Source organism: Stegastes partitus, unplaced genomic scaffold (assembly GCF_000690725.1).
Source record: "Stegastes partitus isolate 25-593 unplaced genomic scaffold, Stegastes_partitus-1.0.2 Scaffold390, whole genome shotgun sequence".
Taxonomy (NCBI): domain Eukaryota; kingdom Metazoa; phylum Chordata; class Actinopteri; family Pomacentridae; genus Stegastes; species Stegastes partitus.
This window is the reverse complement of record NW_007578121.1, coordinates 391222-418460: the sequence shown is the minus strand read 5'-3', so window position 1 is coordinate 418460 and position 27239 is coordinate 391222. Positions and strand designations below refer to the sequence as shown.

The following is a 27239-nucleotide window of genomic DNA, read 5'->3' as shown; positions in this document are numbered from 1 at the left end:
AGACTTGGCAAGCTCTCTGACACAGTTTTACAACCATGAAAGGAGAAACTCAATGACGAAAAGGTGAAACAGATCAGTTTAATACTAAACCAAGCAAGATTTCAACAGCTATTCATTCAGGCTCGCACCATGACACAGACTGACTCAAGAAACAGAGTAAAACTAACCTTCTTCTTTTCTAATAACTTTAGGACAAAATGGTTATTTTTTGTCCTCGCAGAAGCAACACAAACACTGCACACAGTGTCTTATCATAGCAGAGATGCAGAAAATAATGATATTCTCAGCAGTCAAGAAGTGCAAGCGGCCAGAAGCTAGCAGGACACAGCACTAATCCCCCCTTTTCAAATTCATTGTCACAACTCATATGCAGGCCAGTAACAAAAAAAAAAAAAAAACCCTAGGAATTTCTGGAAAACAATCTCAGACAGTACTACAAAGGTTTTACAGGACTAAGATACACTTCACATCTTGTTATTACAAAAATATTCATCTTATTCAACTCAAAGCCAAGACAGGGAACAGGACAGGAATATAAATTTGTCACTTGAAACAGAATAAGGTGGTTTAAATGGATCATGCAAGCTGAACTTCAATATATTAAATCCAATGAAAGTTAAGCGTTCAGGTTCAAATGATGATACTATTGAACACAATATTAAACTTAGGGCTTACTGTTCAAGTGGTATTTGGTATATAAGTAACATGACAGAAACTATGGTAGCACTGCTGAACACATGCCCGAGAGCAACAGTGTTTGTTAGCACACAAGGAGCTTTGTGATAATACAAACTTTTAAAAACAGGGAAAAGAACAAATGAAGTTACACAACGTACTCAACTTACAGCCTTTCATTGTGTCACAGATGTCTTCACAATATCAAGGATCAATAAAAAATAAAGCACTGGTTATGTTTGTTTTCTGTGGGTACACAGACGCTCTGTACATATCATCCATCTACTGGGTACGTGGTGTACAGTGTGCCGCAGGGTGGAAACTTTGTGTAAGGATGATCATTCATTGTGTTGGGGTTAATTCTGGGGTGGAGGAGGAGGGGGTGCAGGAGGCATGCCAAAGGGGGGCATTCCTGGTACCCCCATTCCCATCATGGTGACAAAGTTAGAAGGGTCCATGGGTGGTGGGGGCGGTGGTGGGGCATACATCATGCCAGTTGAGCCTGGAGGTGGTGGTGGAGGAGGTGGCGGCGCGCCTGGGGGCAATGGGGGCTGAACTCCTGGGGGAGGCGGCACCATGGACGGTGTACCCATGGGTGGTGGAGGCTGAGCTCCAGATGCTGCAGACTGCTGGGGCTGCTGCCATGGAGGTAGGGTGCCTGTGCCAGGACTGGACGTGGTGGTGGTATCTAAAGGGGGGTGTGACAAAGCTGAAGATTAACTCTTTGCTATGATCATCAACAAGTGGCTAGCATCATTCATAAAGCTATACAGTGACAGTACTGACGGTCCATGTGATTTCAAAATGTCTGTCAATCAGATCATCAACACGACCAGAAATAAATATGAATGATCCACTCCAAAGTCGAGAAACTTCATTTCTCAACATGTAGCGACTTTCATCATCATATTCATAAGCACAAAACACAAAAGCGAGGATATGCAGTTACCAGGTGTAAGAGAATCCTTCACCAATCATACATTAACTTTTGTGCTGATTAAGCTGCGCTTAATTACATAAACCTCAAATAAAATTCATATTGCCTTTTGACCATAATGCTGTTTCGTATTTGGGTCAAGTTTTCAGAGCCCAAACCTTACTTTATACACAGCAAAAATGTTGCTATGTAGTAGACAGTACCACTTTGTCAAGTTGTTAGAATACACCCTGTGTAGTGGGCACGGTATCCCATAATGCAATGTAAAAAGTAAGTAATGTCCAGAAATAGCTTTACCCATTAACATAATCTAGTCCTCACAGAACTGTGTGCATTGTGAGTAGTGAAAGACTGGATGGTTTTGGATGAAGCTTATGTAAGGCCTTACTCTGTTGCCAGGGCAGTGGTGTGCTTGTTGCCATACTGCTGGTAGGAGGGGGAGGTGGAGCCTGCTGTTGCCATGGTGGCAGGGGACCAGAAGGGGGAGGAGGCGGCTGGCTGCTGGGGGGAGGAGGTGGGGGCGGCATCATACCCATTGGAGGTGGTAGCAGACCTACAAAAAAAAAGGTCAAGTTTTTTTTCCTTCATTTTTTCTTTGACTGGCAAGCTCTGGTGTTAAAGTTTGTTCCTCTTTGTCCACATGTATATTACCAAAAATGACAAAAATAAAATAAAATGTATGATGAATTTACAAGGAGCTTGTTCAACAAACAGTTCTCAATAGATGGCAGCTGTTCTATGTGGCTAAATTTTTAATTTTTCCAGGACTTCAAGGGTTGGTGGCATCCCAGTAAAATAATAAAAAACAAACTGTGTAGGAGTTTCCCATATCTGTCAGCTCTCTCATGCTGGGTTCAGACTACAAGATATTTTTGTCTGATAACATGTAATATGTATAGGTATAAATTCTGGAGTAGTAATCCTTCTTGTCATGCCTGAGAGCCTACACCTTTGGATCAAGGTCATTATCATGCTGGGGTTGTTGAGTCTCAGCCTAGCACAGATGAGTCCCAACTCCCAAAACCTGTGATATTCAGCTCTTACCCATTGGGTGTCCGTGAGGTCCAGGTCCTTGGCCCATGGGAGGAGGTGGGGGCTGCATCCAAGGCGGAGGCAGACCATTAGGATTGGGGGGCATAGGTGGTGCTCCCATGTTGGGCATGGGGGGAGGAAAGTTATGGGGTCCTCCATGGCCACCAGGCCCTCCATGCATGCCATGGAAGTTTCTGTTTTCGGTTGGGCCTGAGCTCATCCAGGGAGGCCGGTTCTGTTGCACACAAACAGTCAGTCACTTCTCTACATCAATAAGAGTTTGGAAAGATGTGTGTGTCAAAAATACAAACCGGTGGTGGTTGGGTATTGTTGGGGCCAGAGGCCCGGGGCACTCCTCCCTGACTACTCGAGTGTCCTCCACCAGATGTGGGGACTGGGGCCTCCCCCAGCTCTGCCATGAGGGATAAATACTCCTTGTCCATACGAGCCTTGTCCTGGGCTGACTGAGGGGGCTCGCCACCTGTTGCTCTGTGGGCAGCAAATGTGCTTCAGAGGGCAAAAACAAGAAACATTGTTATAAGATTTATAACATACATAATAAAATTTGGCTTTCAGCTTGAACTGTGTGACCCATCTACCCATCATTACCTGGTATACTTGCAGTCAGAAGATATATGCCCTGCTCCACCACATTTGGTACAGAGTGTGGTGTTGGTGATGCTACGAGGCTCAGAGTTCTGCCAGGGACGAAGAATCCTACAGAGACAAACACATTCTGTCTTCAGCGGTGCTTCAGTGGCTCTGTACATTAAATTGAGTCTACCAGAAGATGTAATTCCTTCCCTTTACCTCTTTACCCCTTTTCACTGTGGAGAATGTCTAAATATGTGGAAGCATCAAAGATTCCAATTAACTGTGACAACAAATCATTGATGATCTTCCTACACTGATGTGTGCTTAAAGCATTGTCAGACAGACCTGTTGTCATCTTCCCTCAGTGTGCCATTGAGTCTGGCCAGCTCTCTCAGCTGCATCTTTCGTAGGTCATTCTGGTCCTCAGGTGTTTCAATGCCTTGCTTCAGGATGTTGCGAATCTGTGGGCACAACTCTCAACATTAATATAATGTACACCACAGATTCTTAACCATAGGCTGGGGCCGCCAGCATCACCTAGAAGGCCACGACAAACTGTTAGTTTTTTTAAAAGGCTAAATTTGTTTGGAAATACAATCCAGACATTATCAAGTACAGCTTTGTGAATGGAGGCACTAAGGCAGAGCGCAGTGTGTGGAATGCGGCTTGAAGCTGTCCAAACAAATCTCTGAAGACGTCCTAACTTAAGCAGCATCTCGAGAACAAACATCCGACGCTCATGGGAAAGCGGGTGACACAATGGTGTGGCTCCAACTTGGCTCCTTGCCAATGAAAAAACAGGTTCTCAGGAGGTGCGAGATTTGAAGCACCTAAGTACTGGCACTGGCACCAGCAACCAACTAGCACTTGGTTCTTCTTAGTGGAAAAGGGGATAACATTGTATAATTTAATTTATTTGACAAGGTTTTAGCTTGTTAATTGCAAGTGGATTTGATTTATTTATTGAATAGAAATCAAACTAAGACCAAGATCACTTTAATATGAAAAGTTGATCCCTAAGGTCAAAAATGTAAGAACCCCTGATGTACACCAAAAAAAAGTGCACTGAATACATTTAGAAATAAACTGATAGTTAAAGTCTTCAAATCATTACACAGCTAAGGAAAAGTGGAACCCAAAGGAGTCTGATCATCAGAACAGATAAGGTAATCTAACCTGCTCCACAGCTTTCTTGACATTCTCCATTGTGTTGGCAGTAACCAGGGCATGCAGAGGCTCATCTTCCCCTGGCAACATCTGTCCATCTTTTCGGCCGACCTTCCCCTCCTTTACAGAACCTTTTCCTCGGATCATGATCTTGGCACAGCACTCCTTTTCAATGTTCTTCAGGGTATTACCTCTGGTAAAAACCCACCCCCACAAAAAAAGAAAGAATACATGAGAAATGTACTGACTGTTAACTTACTTGCTTTTATGAGGATGTGTGATGACTATCAACTACTGCTTGCAAACCTAATTGCCCCTTGGGAATAAAAAAAAGATTTCCTCTATTCCATTGAAGAATGTAAAATAAACAGAAATTTAAAAAAATATTAATATAAAACCAATAACATGACAATAAAGTTGAATCCAACTGACCGTGGCCCAATTAACAAGCCAACAAAGTTGATTTCGGGGTATTCATCTTGTGGAATCATAACTTTGTCGTTGACTCTGGTGGCTGGAGGCCTGTAGGAAACAGACACAAGAAAAGCATTTGCAAGGAGAAATGGGCTGCTTTCAGATTGTCAAAAATTTCCTGATGATTCATCGTTAGACCGTCATTTTGCTCAACAGCCACTAGACATTCTTTACTACACAAATTTAACAACCTGAACCAGAAACTCCCATAAAGTGAACTTTGCAGAGGCCTTGTTTGCATTTCCAGTTTTTCAAATTGGCTTCTTTTGTTATCAGAACACTATAGCTGGGTCGACTGTCAAAATTGTACCACGTGGTGGGTAAAGCAAGGAATGCCGATTTCATTATCAATTTCTTTCATGTTTTTCCACTTCATTATTTGCTACAATGTGATTTTTATCCCTATCTGGTATGATTTATTCCTGTCATTGTTTGGCTCAGTGTTTTTGCCAGGCTGATAAGTCTTGCACTCCACCTTTTGCTTTCTAATTACTTGACTACAGCTCCCTCTGAATGGCCTTCTGTTCCAAATTACTAAACAGGACCAAAACACCAACACATCCTTGTCCATTCAACAAATGTGTTTTAGTTGTCATGCTCAATACAAATGATCAAAAAATGGCAGCTACTGTCATTCTTGTTGTGATAAGACATTATGTCTGCTTAACTTCTCATACCTGACAAGACTGTCAATGCGTTCTGAAAGCTTCTACAACGATGTGGGAAAAACGTCAAACTGGGATTTTTTTGGTCACATTTTGCAATCTAATTTGCAAAATATTTTTAAAAGTCAAGCGTCAGTTCTGGATCCACTGTTTAATAAATTCAAAATGTGAAGAACCACAACCAGATAAAACAATCAAAAGTGTGCATTTAAGACAAGGAGGAAGGTATTCATTTGTAAACCACTGACAAAAGCCTCTGACACTGTCAGATACAGTGTATAACGTACATCCTAAAACACAGCCTTTGCTATTTGCAAATTGCATATTTTCACATGGCAATTTTGATTAAAAATCAATTAATAATTTATCCCTAACGTGTATTTAGTATCATCTGCTGCAGTGCACATGGCCTTACTTTAGTCTAAAGAGCTGACATACAGAGTGGATATGGAACAGTGGAAACTTCCCATCACACTGAATACATTGTAGATGGGGGGGAAAAACCCATACTTATAATCTGCTGGAGGCTTGAAGTCGGGATTGAGTCCGACCATTTCAGTGATAAGCGAGTGACGCTCCTCCTCGATTTTCTTTCGTGTGCGATACTCGCGGGTGTTTAACCTCTTGCCCTCGCTGTTGTAGATAGGCTCTGGAGAGGGAGACCTGAGAACAGTAGACAAAAGACAAAACAGACATCATTGATACCCTCGTAATATTGGAACTATGCCATTAACAATCACACAGGCTCCCTACAGCTAACTAAGACCTTTAAAATTAACATCTTCAGTAGGAATTTTGAATTAATGGGTACCGACATGTCTTAGAAACAATGTTAAATGGTAAAAATTGTTTTGGAAATTTAGATTTACTATGAGAATTCTTAGACTGATTCTGACTCATGGCCAGTGCAAGAGCAAACTCAAAAAGGAAAGAAAAGTATGTAGGAACTCTGCACTGACATTTCAAAGGCTAGAGTCCATTCTTTCATACAATTTAGGGTAAAATGGGGCAACCAAAGCTGTATCGTGGTAATTTACCCAATACACTGGAGGGGCATCAACCACAAAGAAAAACCCCAAAAACAAATACATGGCCATAACTAAACCTGCATACAGGATTGTTGGCCTACAAGAAAGGAAAGTTGGAGGTAAGAAAAGAAACCAAAGCAAAATTCGCAATCCTAAGCAGAAACGCTGGCTTTGAGAGTTGCTTGGTGCTGACGTGGCGGAAGAGGTCCGTACCTCCCCTTGGACGCTGAAAACCTGTGTTGCTTAAGAAGGCTCTGTGCTTGAAAAAGGGTTAGGTTGACGTGGGGTAATTTGGGTTAGAGAAAAGGAATTAAGATTAGATATCCACCTTTTCCTATGCTCTCCCATCAAGAGAGCCACATTTGTGTCCATGTGATGTGAAGAGTGAGAAAAAAAAATATATGTGTTTTTCCATTTATGCTTCAACCTTCCAACGGTGACAACCTGGAACACCCCCCCCAAGTTGGTTCTGTCACATTAGATTGGGGAGTGACTTATAAGAATGCTGCAGCTCTGCAATCAACTTTTTGGTTGCTGTGGAAATGTCTGATTATGATGACAAACTATACAGTGTACAGGCGACAGGGACTCTAGCTAGCAAAGGTCAACTTCACACACTCTTGAGAGCGAGCCCCTTCCTGCGGGAACAGATCCTTATGGAAACTATGATACAAGTTGGCCGATGCTTTTCCAGAACCCATACAGTTTTGGCAGTTTCCTTCCAGACCTCAAGAGTCCAGAGGGAAAACCAGAGAACGCCCCCCTTCCCCCTGGATGAAAATGTTTAAAGCCACATTACGGGAAAACCAGAGATGACCAGCGACAAATCATTTGTTAGGTCTAACACAAAGCCTATTAATCACTTGTATGTTTTTCAGTAGGCTTCACGCCATGAGCTTAATCATCACTGGCAAAAAATTATAGAATAATCATTACGTAAAAAAAGTCAGGTAAGGCAGTATCAATTGATGGGTATGAATTTTTTATCATTAACTATCTTTCTCAAAAAAAAAAAAAAAAAAACATTAGATGGAACTACTACTACTTCAAAGCTAAAAAGATGTTAAGTAATCAATGTCAAAAATCATTTACATAAGTATACTGACCCAAACCTGTTTCAGAAGAAAGTCTTCATACATTATGAATCACACTGTATATATATTCATATAGTCACACAACACTCTAGATCAGACACAAAGCAAGCAATGGGTGAGACCATGATGCATAAATACTAGGAGGCTAAATCTGAATGACCAACTCGATGATCAAGTAAAATTAAAAAAATAATCCAATAAAAATGATGAAAATATTAAAGAATGTTTTCTTGGTTCTGACAGTGAATTGCAAAATTATCATGGCTAACATCCATTTAAACTCAACTTACACTGGCCTGTATACAGGTATATATATAAGCATTCAAACCCCTGCTACCTTCTACTTTGGACACTAGCTATTATAAAACGATTTTCATTGAAATTAAATGATTTTTTTTTTACCCAAGATTGAAACACTGTGTTTAACTATGTCGTAATGAAACACAGATCTGATAAATAGGGAAGCATCTGTTTGACAGAAACACAAACAATATTTCTCTTTTAATGGTAGTCCATAAGCTCTGAGCAAACTCCTTCCTCACATTAGAAAACCATGATGTTTAAGTGAAAGCTCAGAAAAAAAGACAGAAAGTGGAATTATGTGGTTTTGGTCAAGCTACTGTTTGGACAGTCATAAAGTAACTTTTATTATTAACTGTGTCTGTTTGCTATCACTTACAACTGTAAGTTTCAATTCAATTGTTTGAAACAGGCTAAAATAATTTAAATTCTATTTCTTGTAAAACACTGTTACATGATCTTGGGTAAAAACATACATATATGGATTTTTTTAAGCTGTTGCAATACAGATAGTCTAAAATGATACTGAAACCAAAGCAATGAGGTAAAAATGTTTGTGCTCCACTGTGCAGTTTAAAATTATTTTCACCATGTACTAAATTTGAACAATCTGTAACATATTTATCCTAAAGTCACAAAATCAATTAATATAGAAAAATTACTTTAAAAAATTACTATTACTGTCTAAGCAGAAATATATAAACTGCTGAAGCTACCAGTAACTGTACAGTTACGTACATTTTTTGGTGATAGAATGATGAGCAGTCTGGGAACTAAATATATAAATTGATGTAGATCACTTTGGCAATGTGAAAAACTAACAGTCTAAACAACACTTTCCTTCACTTAGGGGGTAGCTAACTAGATTCTACATCTTCCAGCTACTACTACTGTGCAATCTGAGATTTTGGCTAACAACCACATATATACTGATAATGAACATATGTCTTCCAAAAAGTCAAGAAGGTAGAGAAAGTGTTACTGTTCGTGGGTTTAATCTTTTTCCGACCTGTCCTCAGGGTTAACAGGGATTCCCAGGTCTCCTGTACGCAGTTTACGAGTCAGGTCTTCAATCTGCAGTTGGACTGGAAGAATTCAGGTTAGGAAAGAAAAACAAGGATGGAGAGAAATGTGGTTACCACAACAACATCAGAGAGACAACGCTCTGCACATTAGAGCACTGTCTCAAACATTACTGAGGTAAAGACAAATGGTGAGTCTGTTAAATAAAAAGGAGATCAAATAAACATCTCATAAGCATCTAAAGCATGAAACCACTTACTCATTTTGAGGACGAGAGGCACACATTACCCCAGTATGAATATGTTCTAAAGGTCATTTACATTAGCATTATCAAGACTAAACTTCATTCAGACAATGATTAAACATGGCAACATGTCAGTAAATGAAGAGACCATGATTCCTAAAAATGCCTGCCATACCATTAATACTTCAAACCCGTGCTGAGGTTTTCTTCCATGAAGACAGAGCTTCACTGACTAGAGTGTATGGTCTTTAAAGGCTTTGGCATTTTAAGGACACATTGGGTCTAAAAATCACTGATTGGTCTATTTGTTTTGCAAGTTTTAACAACAAAACAGGTGATCAGTCACTTTTTGCACTCCACAGATCTAACACTGAGAGACTGCAGTGACAGGAATAATTCTTACATTTAGAAGGTAATAAAAAAAATAACTCAATCAGTCATCCCATGCACATTATGAAATTTGTAATGAAATTTCTCCCCCCGAACACAGAAATTCACTGGGCATTGAAATAATTATACTGGGTTAGAATACAGGGCCTGTGACTTGTAGTTCACAGCAATTTCATCTCAAAACACTTCCCTTGTATTGTTATCGGGGATCTACTGAATGAGCAAAGGAAACGATAAGTGTGACAACAGAGGGTGGGCACAAATGAATGCTTACATACCAAGGAAGAACAACCATTACCAATGAGTGGACAACATCAATAATGATGTTAGTTATTGACAGAAGGACTCATCTGCTTCAGAACACCCGTGGAGGGCCTGTGAAGGCAGTATGTTGGTGCTACACTGCTGCTGGAAGGCATTTGTGCTTAAAATGACTTGTTTTATGTGATCATTCTTTTTTAGAACAGGCCAAACTATGAGCACAATCACAGTCATAAGTTACATAAATATGTGGGATTAATTTGCCATTGAAGCAGCATTGCTCACACTTTAAACCAATATAAACAGAGCACACTTTAGCAATGTTAGGACATTATGAGTAACGCCTCCATGCACAGGAACAATACTGATGATGTGTAGGGGATCAAGCAAGACGTGAGCAGTGACCTGCAGCTCAATACAGATATCAGCAAGCAGTGGTGTTTAATCATCTATCTCAAACCCCTCTTGCTAATGGGTGCCCAATGGTATGCAAACCGTAAGATTACAGAGTACAGCAAAATCACTTAGCCTCCACTGAAGAAAGTCAACGTACTTAATACTTTACATCAACAAATTATACTCATTGATCATCAGAAATGATTGCTTTGTCTCAACAGTTGGAGCAAAATTAGACATTTCCCATTTTGTGAAATACATGTTACAGTAAACACAGTGGAAATGTAATAAAGAGTCTTTAGTTAGTAATGCTTCTTGTAGGTGCCTTTAGATAGCTCTAACTGTTGGGAATTCAGCGAACAGGTCATTAATTAATATAGGTATGCAACATGTAAGAAAACTACAACTTCAAACAAAAGTAATTGATGAGACATATTAGAAAAGAAGTTGCATTTATAAATTACATGGCAAACTTCACTAATGAAAAAAAAAAGTAGCATTTACCTATATATGCTCTCTCTTGATCTCGGGTCAGGCCAGGGGGGATGACAGTGGGCATGCCTGGTATGACCGTCTTCTGATCAGGCGTCTCGCTGCTCCAACGGCTCTTCTTCCTTTGCTTCTTCTGACCGAAATCTACGCAGAAAAACGAAATGTATTAAGTCGGCTGTAGCTGTGATGCCTTACGTTACAAGTTAAACGTCAATTAAAGCGCCGCTCCGTGCCTTTCTAGAGTGAACGAACCACCTACAACCACTAGAAGCTCAACTGAATGTAACAAGGAACTTGTGGCAAATTAATTTCTTTTTTAAATGACACGCTCATGTGGTAGACGTACTCACTATTCAGGAATAGCGACCAGCTATGGCTTTGACATTGATTACATAGAAAATAGTTTGACATTACGTTGTTAATAAACAACATAACACGAGGCAGCAAGCCAACGCTATGTGCTTATTTCAATGGTAATTCGATATTTTACGACTTTTAAAACCACTTAAACATTAGTTCTGTCTGCAAATTCTGACACTGGAATAGGAAAGTCTCAGCTAATGCTTTAACAGACACAAACATTCGTTTGCTAACTAACGCTGGCAAATCTAGTCTCCATTTCGTGCAAGGCCAAGGCTTTGACCCATTAGCGACATTAGCGCTGTTTGGCTAACGTTAACTCATGTCGCCTGCAGTGCTAGCATCGCCAGCGGACGTTTGGTTAACTTACCAGGTTTGGCGAGCCCGGCTCCCGCGGCAGGCTGTTGAGCCTGTGTCGAAAAACTTGACGCTGGATTGAACTGATGTGACGGAGGAAAAGACGGGGTTTGCATGGAAGGCTGGAATCCTTGCAGAGAAGGAAAGGATCCAGGCGGCCCTGGTGTAGGCATCAATCCGTTCCCCGAACCAGGCCCGGCGTCAAATCCTCGTTTTGCACCAATACTGGGGTGCAACTTCCCTAAAGGAGTTGCATTTGCTCCCGTGGCCATATTCTATGTACTAAAACGCCGAAGTCTCTCTTAATCGTCAGTTAGCTTAGGTAGAAATTTGCGTAAGCTAAGAAAATGTCTAACAAAGTATTACCCGCAGTTCTTGTCTCTCCACACTTCAATCAAAATGGCGCCCAACAGAAAATCACAAAGGTTGATCCTTGGAAGAGCCGCTGCAGTGTAAAGCATGCTTATTGGCTGAGCCAAGCCCCTCCCGTTGTTTTCATTCTGAGCAATTATTGGTTAACATGACTATCAATTGAATACGGTTCGTGCGCAGACCCGGAGGGTGCACTTTGTACGCCGCACGTTTCGGGCCGCATTTCTAGGACCCGTGGCGTCCCAAAGGAAGTAACAGCATTGCTTGTCATGGTGGACGACAGTCACAACGTGAGCAGTTGTGAATCGTTTTTTACTGTAGTTGCCCCTGACGAGGGGGGACTATAGAGTAATCGGTCCCATCTGTGTGTCTGCTTTGTTTAACGTTATAAACATTTCTAATGTATTCATTTGTGCAGCAAAGCTGTTATTAACCTACCAAACTATGAACAAATTATTTTTGAACTTGTCATTAAACACTGCAACCGCTCACGTTTTGGCGAATGATAGCTGCTGCAAAAACCAACTCTTAGCTTATTTGCATATTTGTATAATTGAGTCATAGCGTGATTTTTGCAGCTCAGCTCCAGATGATGATAATAATTATAGCCAGCATATTAATTAAAACTTCATCAGATGAAAAAAACATGTTAAAAATAATAACTATCTGCCAACTATATTATGCAACAATAACCTTCAGTGTGAATGCTTGTTTGTTACACATTGTTTTACAGTTTTATTATGTTAATATTTTTTATGTTTTCCTCTGCATCAATGCTCTATCTACTGGCATGTTAATATCTATCTCTGTGTGTCTCTCTCAGGAGGTTGTGAGATCAGCGATGGGAGTCTCAGAGTTGTTGCTTTTTTTTAAAAAAATGTTCTTGTATAAAATAAATATATATATATATGCCTCTGAAGTCGTCTGTGTGTATTGCCTCTTTACAGCCTTTCAAACCATCCTGTTTGAGATCTAATGACTACAAAGGCCACAGCATATGAGGCTATTGGTATTTTACCTAATAATGACATAAGTATGTTAATTAAACAATTTCCAAATGCAATTCTTAGCAACCAAGTTTATTGTAAGAAGTAATTTTTAAATTTTGGGTGGAAGCACTATTTGGGTGGGATGGTGTTCTCAGACTTGCAAGCATCCCCCTCCTTCCTCCAAATGGAACAATAGTCATTATGGCCAAACAGTTACATTTTAGTTTCATCAGACCAAAGGACATGTCTTCAAAAATTAAGGTCTTTGTCCCTGTGGGTATTTGCAAACTATAATCTGGCTTTTTTATGTTGCATTTGGAGTTATGGCTTCTTCCTCTCCGAGTAGCCTTTCAGCCCATGTCAGTACAGGACTTGTTTCACTGTGGATAATGATACTCTCTTACCAGCTTCAGCAGCATCTTCACAAGGTCTTTGCTTTTGTTGAGGGGATGATACGCAAATTTCTCACCAAAACATGTTCATCTCTGGAACACAGAATCCGCCTCCTTCCTGAGCGGTATGATGGCTGGACATTCCCATGGTGTTTATGCTTGCGCATAATTGTTTGAACAGGTGTGGAACCTTCAGGAAACTGTACCCAAGGAAGAACCAGACTAGTGGAGGTCCACAGTTCTCTTCCTGATAACTTTGCTGATTTCTTTAGATTTTCCCATGTTGTCACAAAAGGCAGTAGTGTGTTTGAGGTGTGCCTCTGTTGAACTCAAATGTTTTCAATTAACCTATCAAAAGCTTCCAACGCTATGACATTATCATCTGGGCTTTCCCTAATAGTCTGAATGCATAGGTATATGAAAACTTCTGACTTTAAGGAATAGAATAGAATAAAACTTTATTAAGGAAAGTAAACAGTACATGCTATATGGATAACAAGAGTACCAATTTGATGTAGTGCATGTCACTCTATTTTTTATTGCAATATCCTGTCAGCAATATAAATTGCATTAATGCACAACTTTTTCATATGTATCAGCAAATGAAGTGGTTCTCCACCTTCTGCTTTGAGTAACTGGTGCACTTTGTTGTGAATGCCAATGTTTATACCACTCTTTAGGGTACCAGAAGACTCAGGACAAACCACACAAGTCAGTCTTCAAACTTTAGACAGACTTTAATTTTAATCTAACAGTGAGAAATCAAGGGGGACAGAATAAGCAATTGAGGACATTTAATTATGATATTACAAGATGTTGAAAATATGTAGCCTCATATTTATAACAGCAATGAAATTAAATGTAATTTAAGTAATGCACCTACTAACAACAAAACAAAAAAGCAAGATTACAATGCAGCATTATAAAAAAGTTTAACCTAAATCCAAAACTGTAACCATTTTGAAGTCTACACAGGTCCATATTTGGTACAAGTAGGTGAAAAAGCATATAGTATTCACAACTGTTTTGCCGTTGCTTCACATATGCACTAACAATGTGAACTTTCACTAACACAAATACACTAAAATGCACATAGTAACATATTAGATGTTGCTGAATACAATTCAAGTTAACGCAAGACTCACCTTTAAAACATGCACCATGCACTAATTTAATTTTAAAGTGTTCAAAGGGTATATGAACATATATCTCCTATCAGAAGACCAAAGATTCAGGGTTTTTTTTCTTTTCTTTTTTTTTTTTTTTACAGTATCATGAATGGATGAATGGAACCAGGTCGTAGACAAACCCAGTACCTGCACTTACACACTGGCTAAGTCATCTCAGAACTGCACCAATAGCACAACATGTAAATAGCACAATGAAAGATGGTTACAGTGAAGGGAGTAAAAGTATCTGATCTCCTGAATATTTTATGATTTTGGCCACATACAAAAAAAGAAGTGGACTATAACTTTAATAGTAGGTTCATTTTAACTGTAAGAGACAGAATATTAACAAATTATCCAGAAAAAAAATATAGCAGTTAAAAAGTAATTTCCAGTTGATCAAGGGAAGCAAATATTTCATCCCCTTTCTACCAGCAAAGACTGTGGCTCCCACAGATTGATTATGTGGCCAAGAGGCACGCATATTAGCCTATTTTGCTTTCGAAATAAATCATCTGAACTGGTTACGTGTACATGTCTGAAATAAATCTGTCCAAAGAATCACACTTCGCATCTTCAACTGCATCACCATCAACAAGACCAAAGAGCTATCCAAAGACATAAGAGACAAGATTGTAGAGCCTCACATAGCTGGAAGATCCTGAACAAGATCCTCGACAAACTAGTTGGTGAGAGGGTGACAACTGTCTGTCATTCACAGATGGAAGAAACACCAAACAACATTCAATAGCCTCGGTGTGGAGCTCCATGCAAGATCTCACCTCATGCAGCATTTATGATCATCAAAAATGTCAAGGATAATTCCAGAATTTAACTTGAGGAACTTGTCAATGATCTCAAGTCAACTGTGACTACAGTCAACAAGAAAACCATTGGTAACACACTGCATATGAAATTTGGCAGTGCCCACAAGGTCCCCATGCTCAAGGGGGCACATGTGCATGTCCACTTGAAGTTTGCCACTGAACCTTTGTACAATACTCAGGGCGCTTGGGAGAATGTGATTATGTCAGACAAGACCAACATCCATTTGATTTACTGTGTTTAGAGAGAGAAGAATGCTGACTATGACCCTAAGAACACCATCCACAGAGTCAAGCACAGAGGTGGAACCATTATGCTTTGGGGCTATTTCTCTGTCAAGGGTACATGACAACTGCACCGCATCGAAGGAACAATGAATGGGTCGATGTATCGAGAAATCTTGGGTAAGAAACCTCCTTGCCTCAACCAGAGCACTTCAAAATGGGTTGTAGGTGGATCTTCCAGCAAGATGACGACCCAAAGCACATGGACAAGGCAACAAAGAAGTGGCTCAAGAAGAAGCACATTAAATTCATGGAGTGGCCTTGCCAATCTTTAGACCGAAAGTCTTAAGGAACTGGAGAGAATCTGCAAAGAGGAGTGGTCTAAAATACCTCATGAGATGTGTGCAAACCTGGTGACCAACGACAAGAAACATCTGACGTCTGTGCTTGCCAACAAGGGTGACTCCACCAAGTACTAGGTCATGTTTTGCTGGGGATCAAATACTTATTTACTTTGATCAGCTAGAAATTAATTTATGACTGTTATACGTGTTTTCTGGAATTTTTTGTTGTTATTCCGTCTCTTACAGTTAAATTTTTTTTTTAAATTATAGGCCGCTTCTTTTTGTATGTGGCCAAAATCATGAAATATGCAGGGGGTCAAATAGTAATTTCCCTAACTGTAACCGAGTCATTAGTTGTACTGTATGGTGAAGTATAACCTGGAATGAGAGCATAGCATAATGTAAATGCATTCAACCATTCACACTGAAATCTACTCATTGACTACTATGGGCAAAAATTTATTATAACCTTATTCCTACTACCCACCCACACACCTCACATACACAGAGGGCTGACTTGAAAATTGACATACTGCTTAAAGTTTAAACTTCAATGGTTCCAATGGCACTTAGGCTATCCTACCTTCAAAATGTGAGTCAGCTGACACCTGGCTGTAAGGAACAAAGATTAGTATGTATATCGTGCCCGCTCAGCGCCGGGATCCCGCGGATGGTCATAGGTAGAACTTCTTGGAAGGGCGGTCACTGGGGAAAGGCGCGAACGCTCATATGCATATCCATCTGCCTCGGTAGCGACTCTCCGAATCGGACTCCGGTCACGTGCGTAGTATGAGGTGACTGGGGCTGGTGGAGGAGGGAGGGGAGGGCACTCGTATGGGTCGAGGCTAGAGGGGGGCAGACGTTCTCTCATTATAGCTGTGGAAGAGGATGTTGATGGAGCAGGCAAGGGGACACCGCGACGTTCCTCGAAATAACTGCCTCCATACGAATTGGCCCTGTACTTCTCGTAGTAGTCCACGACCCCATACGGATCCCTTTCCTCATAAGGCGACCGTCGCATCGGGTAGGCTGGTACCGCGCCATAGAGTGAGCCGTTGCCCCTGTATGCCGCCTCGCTGCCATACATCCGAGCCATGCTATGATCAGCAACAGCACTTATGCCATAACCTGGGTGTGGCCCATATCTCATTGCGCTCTCATAGCCTGCACCTCTTCTGTACCCTGCCATGCTGCTGCTGCTGTGACCAGAACCCCGGGAAAAACCATGTACAGGAGCATAGCTGCCACCATAATCGGGATCGCCACTGAAGTCCGGATGATAACCCCTGCTGCGACCACGCCCGCCAAATCTCGAGGCATCATATCCATCAGACTTTGGCTCTGAGCCGTTTCTGTGGTAGCCATTTTGGTCTAGAGGGCATTCTTTGGACCAGTGGCCTTCCTGCCCGCAACGATAACAACCCGATCGGTCTCCCATTCCCGGCGCAGTACGCAGGCGGCTAGTCGAAAGCTTCACGCTCATCAGTTTGCCTTAAAAAGAAAAGACTCATTAAGGACTTATGCCTAGACTTATTCTAATATGTTTAACATTTCCTGCATGACATGTAGTGTCAAGTCTCGTAATCCATCAGTCTGTTATAAAGCTGCACTGTACTAGAGCAAAGAGACATAGTTTATAAAAAGATACCTTATTCCTCCCCGTGGGGAAAGTCACATGATTTGATGTATGAAAATACGGGTATTAAAGCTGAAATCCGTAACTTTCTACACATCTTTACCGCTTGCAGGGGCTTAAAGTAACGCAATTTATATTGTTACTGTAGGTTAAATTTCATTATTTGCCCATGTACCGAGGGTTCGCGTGGACCTCACCCGTGCTGCCAAAAATTTTAGATCACATGGACAAATGCATGTTGACATAGCTGTGTGCAAAAACCAAATGATTTCTGAACATGACCGCATGCACATTTGTTTTCAAATAAATCCAGCCCTTACTGGGCCTACTCACCTAAGTTTGGTTTGTGACATACAGAGTTATCTTATTATTTATTACTTCCGATGCAAAATGACCCATACATGGATTAAAAACCTGATCGTTTCCATCATACAGACGGATATTACCAATGACATTACGGATACCAGCTTTAAAAGAATGCTGCCTTTCTGGTTGTAGCTTACTATTATCCCTTGCTCTTTCTCTTTTTACTCACCTGTGCTGCATCCATAACTTACCCGTCAATTCAGAAGAACAGAATTGAATATTGTTGATACCAAAACTTTAATCTAACTTAAACTCCCCATCAAGCCCAGCCCGAGAGTTCACCTTTAAAAGCCGTGTTGTCTAACTGATTAATGGCCTCCATGGCATCCTCCATTCGCTCCATATGAACAAATGCATAGTTTTTTACTATGTCACACTCCAGCACAGTGCCAAACTCTTCAAACTTGGCCCTCAGCTCCTGATTGGTACAGGCGATATTTCCAACATGTAGTTTGGTAGATCCTCTTGACTTGCCACGACTCAATTCAACATTCATAGGCTGGCCATTCAGCTCATAATGGTGAAGGTTGCGGATGGCTTCTTCTGCCTCCGCTTTGTCATCCATGTGTACAAAGCCAAAGTTCTTGACAATAGAGCATTCTGCAATCTTGCCATATTGGGAAAACAGAGAACGAAGTTCATCTGATGTAGTGTCTGGCGACAAGTTCCCAATGAATATTTTCACCATTGTGGAGCTTCCACGTCACTGAGGGAAAAGAAATCAAGATAAGTGGCATTACAATTCTGTTGGATCAATTAAGGTGGTTTAACCTAAATTCATATTTCGATTTTCTTATACTTTTTAAACTTGAGTGCTGATGTACAATCACAAGGCTTTCCTGCACAATTGAAATAATTAAAACCATCACTAAATGATAACCAGTGGATAGGACCCTCACAAGTCTCCAGCTCATGCTGTAATGTCATAACCATCTGCATTACAAATGTCACTCCAATACTACAATAGAACAAATGATGTGGGGATATTGGTGAAAAACAAAAAAAAAGAAAGAAAATGTAACTGAAAATCAGTGGTTTGTTCATTTATCAAAGTAATTTTTTTAAGTTAAAGTTGTAACTCTGCCGCTATGGGGCGCTCTGCGTCCTCGCATACATTTCTTTGACTGTAAGAGGAGTATAAATTGAAAAAAAAGAATAAAGTTTTGTTAGCATGCTGGTTTAAAAGTAGCTTCATGACAACAGCGAAAGACGCATCAAGAAATTCTACAATTGGAGACGATAGTGATGAGTGGATTCCTAACTTCACTTAAGTACAACCATCTTCACCCTCGTGCAAAACACAGCACAGACAATGAATTGTTAATATGTAGCCAGTGTCAGTAACACATAATAACGATGTGATTTTCTTGAGGAGAACCGAAAAGGCTAAACATTCCAAAGGATTGTGGGTTGTTTTTTTGTTTGTTTGTTTTGTTTTGTTTTAACAAAAAAGACACAAATGTCGCGGACCCAGTCGCTCGCGTGATATTCTCTCCATTCATCGAACACGCAGCGAGCTGGGCAGCTATGATTGCTAGCTACAGAGCTAACGAAAAAATAGTCTTGTTTATCAAAACTGTAGCGCAAGAGCTGCAATATATATATCATTGTGTAGTCTTTTAGTCGGTAACGAAGTTATGTAATCTGCTTCTCAGCGCCTTTTGGCTATGGCACGCCTAGCGCTTGTACGTTAGCTTCGCGAATCAATAGGCCTACATTTTACAGCAACCATTTTTGTAACAGGTAACATTGGTAATTGCGGGGCATTTGGTAATTCTGGTAACAAAGATGCTTGTAGCTAATGCCTATTTTGGGGTATTGGAATTCATACCTCTTGAAGCTGTAGTCAACGTCTCGACTCCTCGGAGGATGAAATGGCGACTAGCGTTATTCCGACTGACGTTTTATTATCCTAGCTCGTGACCAGACATGCAGCTAACTCTGCTAGCATTTTATGGGAGGGACCAGCGCCAAATGCTAAGACACGATGGTCATACGGTATACTAGAACATCAACGAAAGCAGCAAAATAGAATAAAATAAGGCATCTTTTTTGGATTTTTTTCCCATTCAAAAGTTTTGAATGGAAAAGTAATCCTCATGTTATGTTTACAAACACTGGTATTACAGTGTTAGTACTCGTGCAGTTATTCAAACCTGGAAGTGCCATCTCTTTATATACTTGCTTAAATATGCTGACTTTAAACAGGTGCTCATGTAAAGTAGCTGTTTATTTTCGATCACAACTCATATTTGAACTACATATGTTAAATGGTCTGCAATTACTATTTACTGCAGGGTTAACAAAGCAACACTGGTCTGCAAGTGACAGGTCTGCTATACCATCTGAATTCTCTTCAGGCTGCAAATCTAGGATGTATGACTAAGGCTTAACAGATATGTTATGCTCTTGATCTTTGGAGTTCGGGGTACAAGTGCGTTTCATTACAGGAAGCATTTATTTTCAAAAGACATTATTTCAGTTAACTCATTTAACAAGGTTTTAATGGCTTGTTATATAACTGACCTACAAATTGTGGCCCTAAAACTGAGTATCTTCTCTGGTGATATTCACACTTTCTATGTACATAAACTTGGAGAAGTAGCATCAAATAGTTGATTGTCCCCTCTGCATTATATAACATGTCTGATGCCATCTACTATTGTATGTACAGCAAAATGACAACTTGATTTTACTTTGATTTGATCAAATGGGGTTTCACACAAAGGATTGAAGAAAGCCTCACCAAAATAAATTTGGTTTTTATTAAAAATCATAATCATTTCAGATTTTGAATGTATGCTGGTTTTTCAGCTAGTATGAAAAATATAAACTTCAACTCCACCTGTATATGCAAAACAAAGGCACCTTCAACGAAACACAAGTGCCTCACAACTTTTACAGCCCAAACCCTGAGTCCCACCTCACATTTCTGTAGCTGCTTATTTTGCATTATATGAATACAATAAACACCCAAGAGTAAAATGAAAGAAATCAGCTATTTTCTGTTATCAGCTACAGGCAAAGTCAGCAACAGTGTCAGCAGGAAGAAAACAGTTGAGATACTTATCTGCACAATGTATGTCAGCTAACATTCTTTTTTTAATGCCACCCAACAACACTTTTATTTGAATATTGACTTCAGATCATCAGACACTTCGTTATAAAAAGAATTATATATTCCGGGGACACATTTTAACACAAATTAAGACGTTGGAATGTTTGACATAGTTTGTTTGTAAACTACCTAAATGCTCGGCCAGGTTAGTTGCCTGGATATGGATTATTTCTCTACTGTCTTCTTTAGTGTGAATCACATGCTACAGAAGGAAAGGTCTGCAGGTTTTCATTCCCACTCGACAGCCTACTGTGTGGTTCACTTGTTTGTGTACAAAGGGAGAAATGTCTGGTTTTAGCCAGGTTAAAACATACCTTAAGAGTCCTGAATTCCTGCAGTCTACTGTTGGATGTCAATGACGCTAATGTTTCACAAACGTTATAGTCAAACATTTCTTTATCCACATCCATGTTAGTGACTCGTGTCAGTTTTAGAGGAGCAACAAAGGATTCTTCAGCACTACAAGCAATCCATCCTAACCCTCTTCTCGCTCAAAAATAAGGTAAGCGTTCATATACTCATGAAACAAGAACACACCTAAATTATATAGACAGAAGCCAAACAATTAACAGAGTTTTCTTCAAGTGATGAACAGATGAAAAAAATAAAAAAAGACATGACTTGAAACTAAAAACTGAATTGAAAACCTGCAGAGCAAGTGAAAAAAATCATTGTTTTATACATCATACATTTTGAACAGTGCCTTGTGCAAATCATCCTTTTCGATAACAGGGTATGTAAACATGACTAAAAGGATGATTCATTTGCAGGCCTCTTAAGTGCCTGGAAGATGATGACACAATTGAATAAGTTTCTTTTGAATTTCTGCTTCTCATATTCTTTGCCGCACATCACACAGACTGATGGAATCGTGTAGCTTGACGAAATGGCAGCAAAGGAAAAGTCCTGCTGTTCACAAACATACCTAGAAAAAGAGCAAAGTATTTGCTTTTCAGAAACAGGGTTAAACACCTCATTATCCGCAGTACAGCTTTAAAGGATTCAGTATGTAACTCACATACATCCATAAATAAATAAGTAAAAATCCAAGTTGAAATGGATTTTGACATCTCAATGCTCAGTGAGATTATATAGGAAAATGTTCCAATAAATTGACATATTTGTTGACGATGTTGCTCACCTGGGCACCATGGCTTTAGTAAGGCGCATAGCGTGGTGCATAATGATCCTTGGGTTGTGAAACAGCATAGGAGCTCCTGGAGGCCGATACTGGTGACACTTGTGTTTGCTCATAGGTATAGCCTGTTGAGGAGACCGGTACTCGTCTATTTGGACTGTGTTCTTGTGCATAGTATGTGGCAGCTGATGAAGGTGGAAGCAGTGACCGGCGGTCATATGGCTCTATACTGGATGGGAGCTTTGAGAGCGAGGTAGGCGGAGGTGGAGGAGGAGGGGGATAGGACATACGACGATCCTCGAAGTAGCTTGAGCCGAAAGGGCGAGCTCTGTACTTCTCATAATAGTCAACACTGTTATAGAGATGGTCACGATCATAAGTTGATGACCTGTCAGCATAGGTGCCTGCTGCTCTGCTGGCATACTGATCTCCCATCTCTGAGCCATAGCTGCTAAGCCTACGGGGGGGAGGTGGCAACCCACCTACGTAACTTGCTCTACTATATGCAGAGCCATCCATATAATCAGCTCCTGGAGGTGAGGCCATGCCGTAGCTACCCCTGCCATAACCAGGGAGACCAGGCGGAGGGGCCCTGCTGCTGCCACCTCTTGTGCCATCACCCTGGCTAACATTCCGACCAACTGGACAGTCTTTCGACCAGTGGCCATGTTTCCCGCAGACAAAACAGCCAGTATGATCTCCCATTCCTGGCGCAGTGCGAAGCCGACTGGTGGACAGTTGTACGCTCATCAGCTTGCCTTGTAAGGAGAGAGAAGACACACATAAGACCATGAGGTCACAATGACTACAAAACACGATAAAAGTATTTGACCGACAGTGGCTGAACGAAGCAAAACAATTCTGCAGTGGCAGGTGCAGGTCATTTTTTTGTCAGTGCAGTGCCTATTCACAAGTTACATGGCCACTGGTTTTACAAGACATTTTTATACGTGATTACTTTCAGTCCAACTAGGAAACAAGATAAAGGTTATCCACTGCCCTTCAGTGACAGAACAGAATCCAAATTTATATCTATAGACAGTAAACACAAGTAGCTCTATCCTGCACAAGAGTTCACCTTTGAAGGCTGTGTTGTCCAGCTTACTGATGGCATCCATGGCATCGTCAATTCGCTCCATGTGAACAAAGGCGTAGTCCTTCACTATGTCACATTCCACCACTGGGCCAAACTCTTCAAACTTGGACCGCAAAACATCACTGGTAACGCCTTCACCAAGATTGCTGACGTGCAGTTTAGTGGTGGACCGAGGCCTCCCTTTGCTCAACTCCACATTCATGCGCCAGTCATGCAACTGGTGCTGATGGAGGCCTTGAATGGCCTGCTCTGCTTCAGTCATGTTGCTCATATGTACAAAACCATAGTTTTTCACAATGTCACATTCTGTGACTTTGCCGTACTTCTCGAAGAGTTCGCGCAGCTCCTCAGGTGTGGTATTGGAGGCAAGGTTGCCAATAAAAATTTTCACCATGATGACGTTTTGTGTATCCTAGAAGATTTGGGAAAAATATGTCAATTGCCACTGTATAACCACAACCAGTATTTTTATTTTAACAATGATGTGACTGTTATCCCTACTGTCTGTCATTGAAAAATGAAGAATAGTAATTGAATATACTCAGTTGCCCCTTTACAAATACAGTCTAATATAACATTCCTAAAACATATCCTATTTAGCAAGGTTATATTATCAGTTTTGGCTTAATGTGATATATAGACTCAATTGTATGGTAATTGGTAGGGTTAAACAAGGTAGGGAAAATATCTATGTGACTTTTTTGACAAATATTGAAATTTGATGTGCTTTCAGCTGTAAAGTTTTTAAAGTTTAGGCTCAATGTTCACTGTGCATCAGATTTAAAATGTGATGAGACCAACCACATGAGATACCATCAAAAGCATGACTGTCATACAAGGAGGATAGCATTTATTTTTAAAACTATTAACAGTTTTAACCCCAGGTCAGATGTGTAGCATAACGAATAATCTAAGTTGCACACTTCATGATTTGCTAACTGCATTGTCAAATTGTCATCCCAACTTACAATCGATATGTTCAGTCCTAGTCAGTAGGAATGCTTTTTATTTGATTTTGTTCATCCCACACATCAATGAACAGACGCAAAATTTAAATTAAAAACCCTGAGTTAAACAGAAAAATAATTACAAATGTCTCTAAGATAGGTTAAAAAAAAAACAACTGACATTGTAACATTTAAAGAGGTGGAATTAGTTGCAAGGTTGTTTTATTAAACTGTATACATTTTAGATAAAGAAGTCCGTGAGACTTCTTTATCTAAAGAGGTGCTTGTATAGACATGATATGTGTCATTAAAACACTAGGGAGACTAACCCTAATCCAATAAGCAAATATAAGTGTCATATGCACACTTAACTGTATAGTAGGGCCGCAGCTAACGATTATTTTTGTTTTGTCGATTTTTAAAAAAATAATAATAAATCGATTAGTTTTTCGGCCTTCAAAATCTAAGAAAATTATGAAAAATGCTGGTTAACGTTTTCCAAAGCCCAAGATAACATCCTCAAATTGAGATATTCAGTTTAGCGTCGAAGTGGAATAAAGAAGGCACATATTCAAATATAAGAGCCTGGAATATAAAAAGTATTCAGATCATTCACATCAATTAGCAAAATAGTTGCCGATAAAGTTAGTAATTGAAAACGATTCCATTAGTGGTTGCAGTTCTATTATACAGTTGAATTAAAACTCAGCTGTTTGATGTGTTAGACGTATACTAGAGGGTGGAGTGGTTTGAACCTATATGTGCAGTCGTACCATTCAACAGAACTAGCTTTATAAACGTCTACTAAATTTAGAGACCAAATAAGATGGACAGACCTCCTCAATCTGGTAGACTTGGGTGCGTGCGAACGGGTCAAATGTGGGTGAAACGAGCTTCGTCCCGCGTCACGCGCGCCTCTCTCCTGTACGAGGGGCCTATGTGACACAGCTATCGGCTAACGGCGTTAGGCCTATTTGGAATTAAACAGAAGAATTACGCTGTCGGCTAGCTCACCAATTCCACATACTACACGACTATAGCATGCTACATCTTTAAACTTAACTCAAGTTTTGAAACACGTTTATTTGACATCAACAACTTTCTGACGTTTGCTAGTGTAAACAATGTAAACATAAGCCCAACGTTAGCTTAAAGCTGGCTAACCTGCGTATGTTACATTACTTACACCATAACAAGTCAAACGCTACGGGCTGAACAGCTTGCTCGTTATAGTCAAAATTAGTCGATAATGTTCAGTGCACAGAACTTCCTAATGCGTCGACAACCAATTGTAATGGCGTTCTAATGTTTGGTTCATGAAGGCGTATGAGTTCAGGAAGCTAAAATGCTAGCCACTTCACGCAGCCGTTGGCCTCGTTATTTCAGCCCATGTCCTTCCGCAGAGCATCTCTATCAACGTTACAAAGACAGTTATCCATCACCAACCCCCTAAAGTATACTTTGGCCTCATGTCTTAATCCACAACTCACCTAAAGCAACGTAGGCCCCGATATCAATGAATGAAAAGTGAAATGGCGATGCTGCAATGGCTTCTTCTACTTCGTCAACCCGCTTCATTACCGCCACCAGCTGAGTGGAAGTATACACTGTCATGCACTCAGTACTTGTCATGTATCTTAAAGAAAGTTATATCACGTCGAAATGTAAGTTTAATTGTTTTAAGAAATTGAGGTTTACTGCGCTCTCAGATTGGGATGTGGCTGCAGGTAAATTATATGACTATAAGTGGCTTAATATGGGCTATTTTCTACTTATAAACCCAAAACAATATACAATATCTAGTATTTCAAGGAGGAAGCTATTCACTGTAGCAGACAAATCACATTGACATTTAAAATACAATTTAGAGCAAAATACTACTCCTGAATGGGGTAAACACTTCCATAGTTGTTTACTTTTTATATTACAAGTTTTCCCTAAATATTATGTTAAACATATGCAAATGATGCATTAAAAATCCTCAAATTTTAACAACCCCTAGAACTGAAATCTGAATTAATCATATTAGATTAAGTAAACCTCTTTTTAACAAATTTTTCGTCTCCTCCTCCTTCTTTTTTTTTTTTTTTGTAGACATATAAAAGTCAACGCTTTTACTGAGGTGATTTGATGTCTCATTTTAGCACTCCATAAACCCACAAAAAAAAAAGAACTTAATGGTTTTAGGAATAAAATGTTCCATAGACCAGACTGTAAAGGATTAACAGACCGCTTTGTAAAAAATAAAATAAAATAAAAAAAACTTCAGACTCTAGATAAGAATAAAACAGAAAAGTTTTGGTAGTTAGCTGGCTGAGTAGAAAAAAAAAGAATTTTGTAAAATTCCATCCATTTTATTAATAAATATCACATTGAAACCTCTTCAGTTTATTACTTACATTTGTCTATTGTGCGCACTGCCCAATGGATTAAATGGATTAAACCTTGATGCTATCTAGTATTCTGTACACTTACAGTTAATCAGAGATCGTTTTTTTGGACCCGTTTATTTTTTGTACAATAATCCAGAAGTGGCAGGCACATTTACGCTACCATCTGCCATTTCAGCTTTGTGATACTATATTTCACAGTAACAAATATTAATAAAATTTCCCTTGTTTTTCCTTTTCCTGTCTAATGATAAGTGGAGCTGCTCATGCTGGCTGACCCAGTGGTTCTCCCTCCTGTCTCCCCCTGTTATTGGTCATTGTCTTTTTATGTTTCTTGGACAGGATGTAACTGTAAAAGTATTTTTTCTGTAAAGGGACCAATAAAGTATTGTCTTCATCTTATCTTATCTTCATAACAATGATATACAGCCATACAGAGAAGGATTGAGAAATTGTTCCCCATTGGTTTGAAGTAATTATTGCAAATGTGATTTTCATTGAAGTTTTAATGGCTGCCTACTGCAGTGGACACTCTACTTGAAATTCAATCAACAAATACACTTTCAAATCAACTAAGATGTTCAATTAGTGACAAAACAGAACACTGTTTGTAACAACATGATATTCAACATTTCTGTCTTAGTTATTAGACTGAAAAAAACAACAACTTTATCTTTGCTTTATCTTTAAGTTGATCTCTTTTTGTGTTTTTAATGAGTAACAGAGAAAGACAATACAAAGTTA

At 39.8% G+C, this 27239-nt stretch overlaps 3 protein-coding genes across 5 annotated transcripts; all 3 read right to left on the bottom strand.

Moving 5' to 3' along the window:
- Positions 1-63: 63 nt before the first annotated feature.
- sf1 (splicing factor 1) lies at positions 64-27239 on the bottom strand. Of its 2 annotated transcripts, XM_008285197.1 has the most exons (13): positions 27228-27239; positions 11503-11877; positions 10785-10916; positions 8976-9051; positions 6055-6207; positions 4838-4927; positions 4415-4598; positions 3584-3699; positions 3254-3361; positions 2956-3151; positions 2657-2879; positions 2001-2165; positions 64-1363 (listed from the first exon to the last, which is right to left on the bottom strand). In XM_008285197.1, the coding sequence occupies exons 2-13, from the start codon at positions 11759-11761 to the stop codon at positions 1032-1034; spliced, it is 2034 nt and encodes a 677-aa protein (XP_008283419.1). In that variant the 5' UTR covers positions 11762-11877; positions 27228-27239; the 3' UTR covers positions 64-1031. The 2 variants fall into 2 exon arrangements, with proteins under 2 accessions (XP_008283419.1, XP_008283418.1); XM_008285196.1 differs by lacking the exon at positions 27228-27239 and having other exon boundaries at positions 11503-11899.
- LOC103359711 (RNA-binding protein 4.1-like) lies at positions 13961-19736 on the bottom strand. Its single transcript, XM_008285199.1, has 3 exons — positions 19638-19736; positions 18089-18512; positions 13961-17295 (listed from the first exon to the last, which is right to left on the bottom strand). Exons 2-3 carry the CDS (start codon positions 18492-18494, stop codon positions 16433-16435), a joined length of 1269 nt encoding a protein of 422 aa, XP_008283421.1. The 5' UTR covers positions 18495-18512; positions 19638-19736; the 3' UTR covers positions 13961-16432.
- LOC103359712 (RNA-binding protein 4.1-like) lies at positions 20549-25692 on the bottom strand. Of its 2 annotated transcripts, none has more exons than XM_008285200.1 (4): positions 25596-25692; positions 23141-23570; positions 22066-22820; positions 20549-21849 (listed from the first exon to the last, which is right to left on the bottom strand). In XM_008285200.1, exons 2-3 carry the CDS (start codon positions 23550-23552, stop codon positions 22081-22083), a joined length of 1152 nt encoding a protein of 383 aa, XP_008283422.1. In that variant the 5' UTR covers positions 23553-23570; positions 25596-25692; the 3' UTR covers positions 20549-21849; positions 22066-22080. The 2 variants fall into 2 exon arrangements, with proteins under 2 accessions (XP_008283422.1, XP_008283423.1); XM_008285201.1 differs by lacking the exon at positions 25596-25692 and adding an exon at positions 24942-24963.

What these genes read in the sequence shown, in the direction of transcription:
- sf1 (XM_008285197.1), bottom strand. Translation starts at nt 11,761, where the DNA reads ATGGCCACGGGAGCAAATGCAACTCCTTTAGGGAAGTTGCACCCCAGT. An exon ending in TCTGACTGCAAGTATACCAG is followed by an intron (nt 3,152 to 3,253) that starts GTAATGATGGGT and finishes TGCCCTCTGAAG; the next exon opens with CACATTTGCTGCCCACAGAG. An exon ending in ACCTCACGGACACCCAATGG is followed by an intron (nt 2,166 to 2,656) that starts GTAAGAGCTGAA and finishes TTTTTTTTGTAG; the next exon opens with GTCTGCTACCACCTCCAATG.
- LOC103359711 (XM_008285199.1), bottom strand. Translation starts at nt 18,494, where the DNA reads ATGGTGAAAATATTCATTGGGAACTTGTCGCCAGACACTACATCAGAT. An exon ending in AGACAACACGGCTTTTAAAG is followed by an intron (nt 17,296 to 18,088) that starts GTGAACTCTCGG and finishes TTTCTTTTTAAG; the next exon opens with GCAAACTGATGAGCGTGAAG.
- LOC103359712 (XM_008285200.1), bottom strand. Translation starts at nt 23,552, where the DNA reads ATGGTGAAAATTTTTATTGGCAACCTTGCCTCCAATACCACACCTGAG. An exon ending in GGACAACACAGCCTTCAAAG is followed by an intron (nt 22,821 to 23,140) that starts GTGAACTCTTGT and finishes TCTCCTTACAAG; the next exon opens with GCAAGCTGATGAGCGTACAA.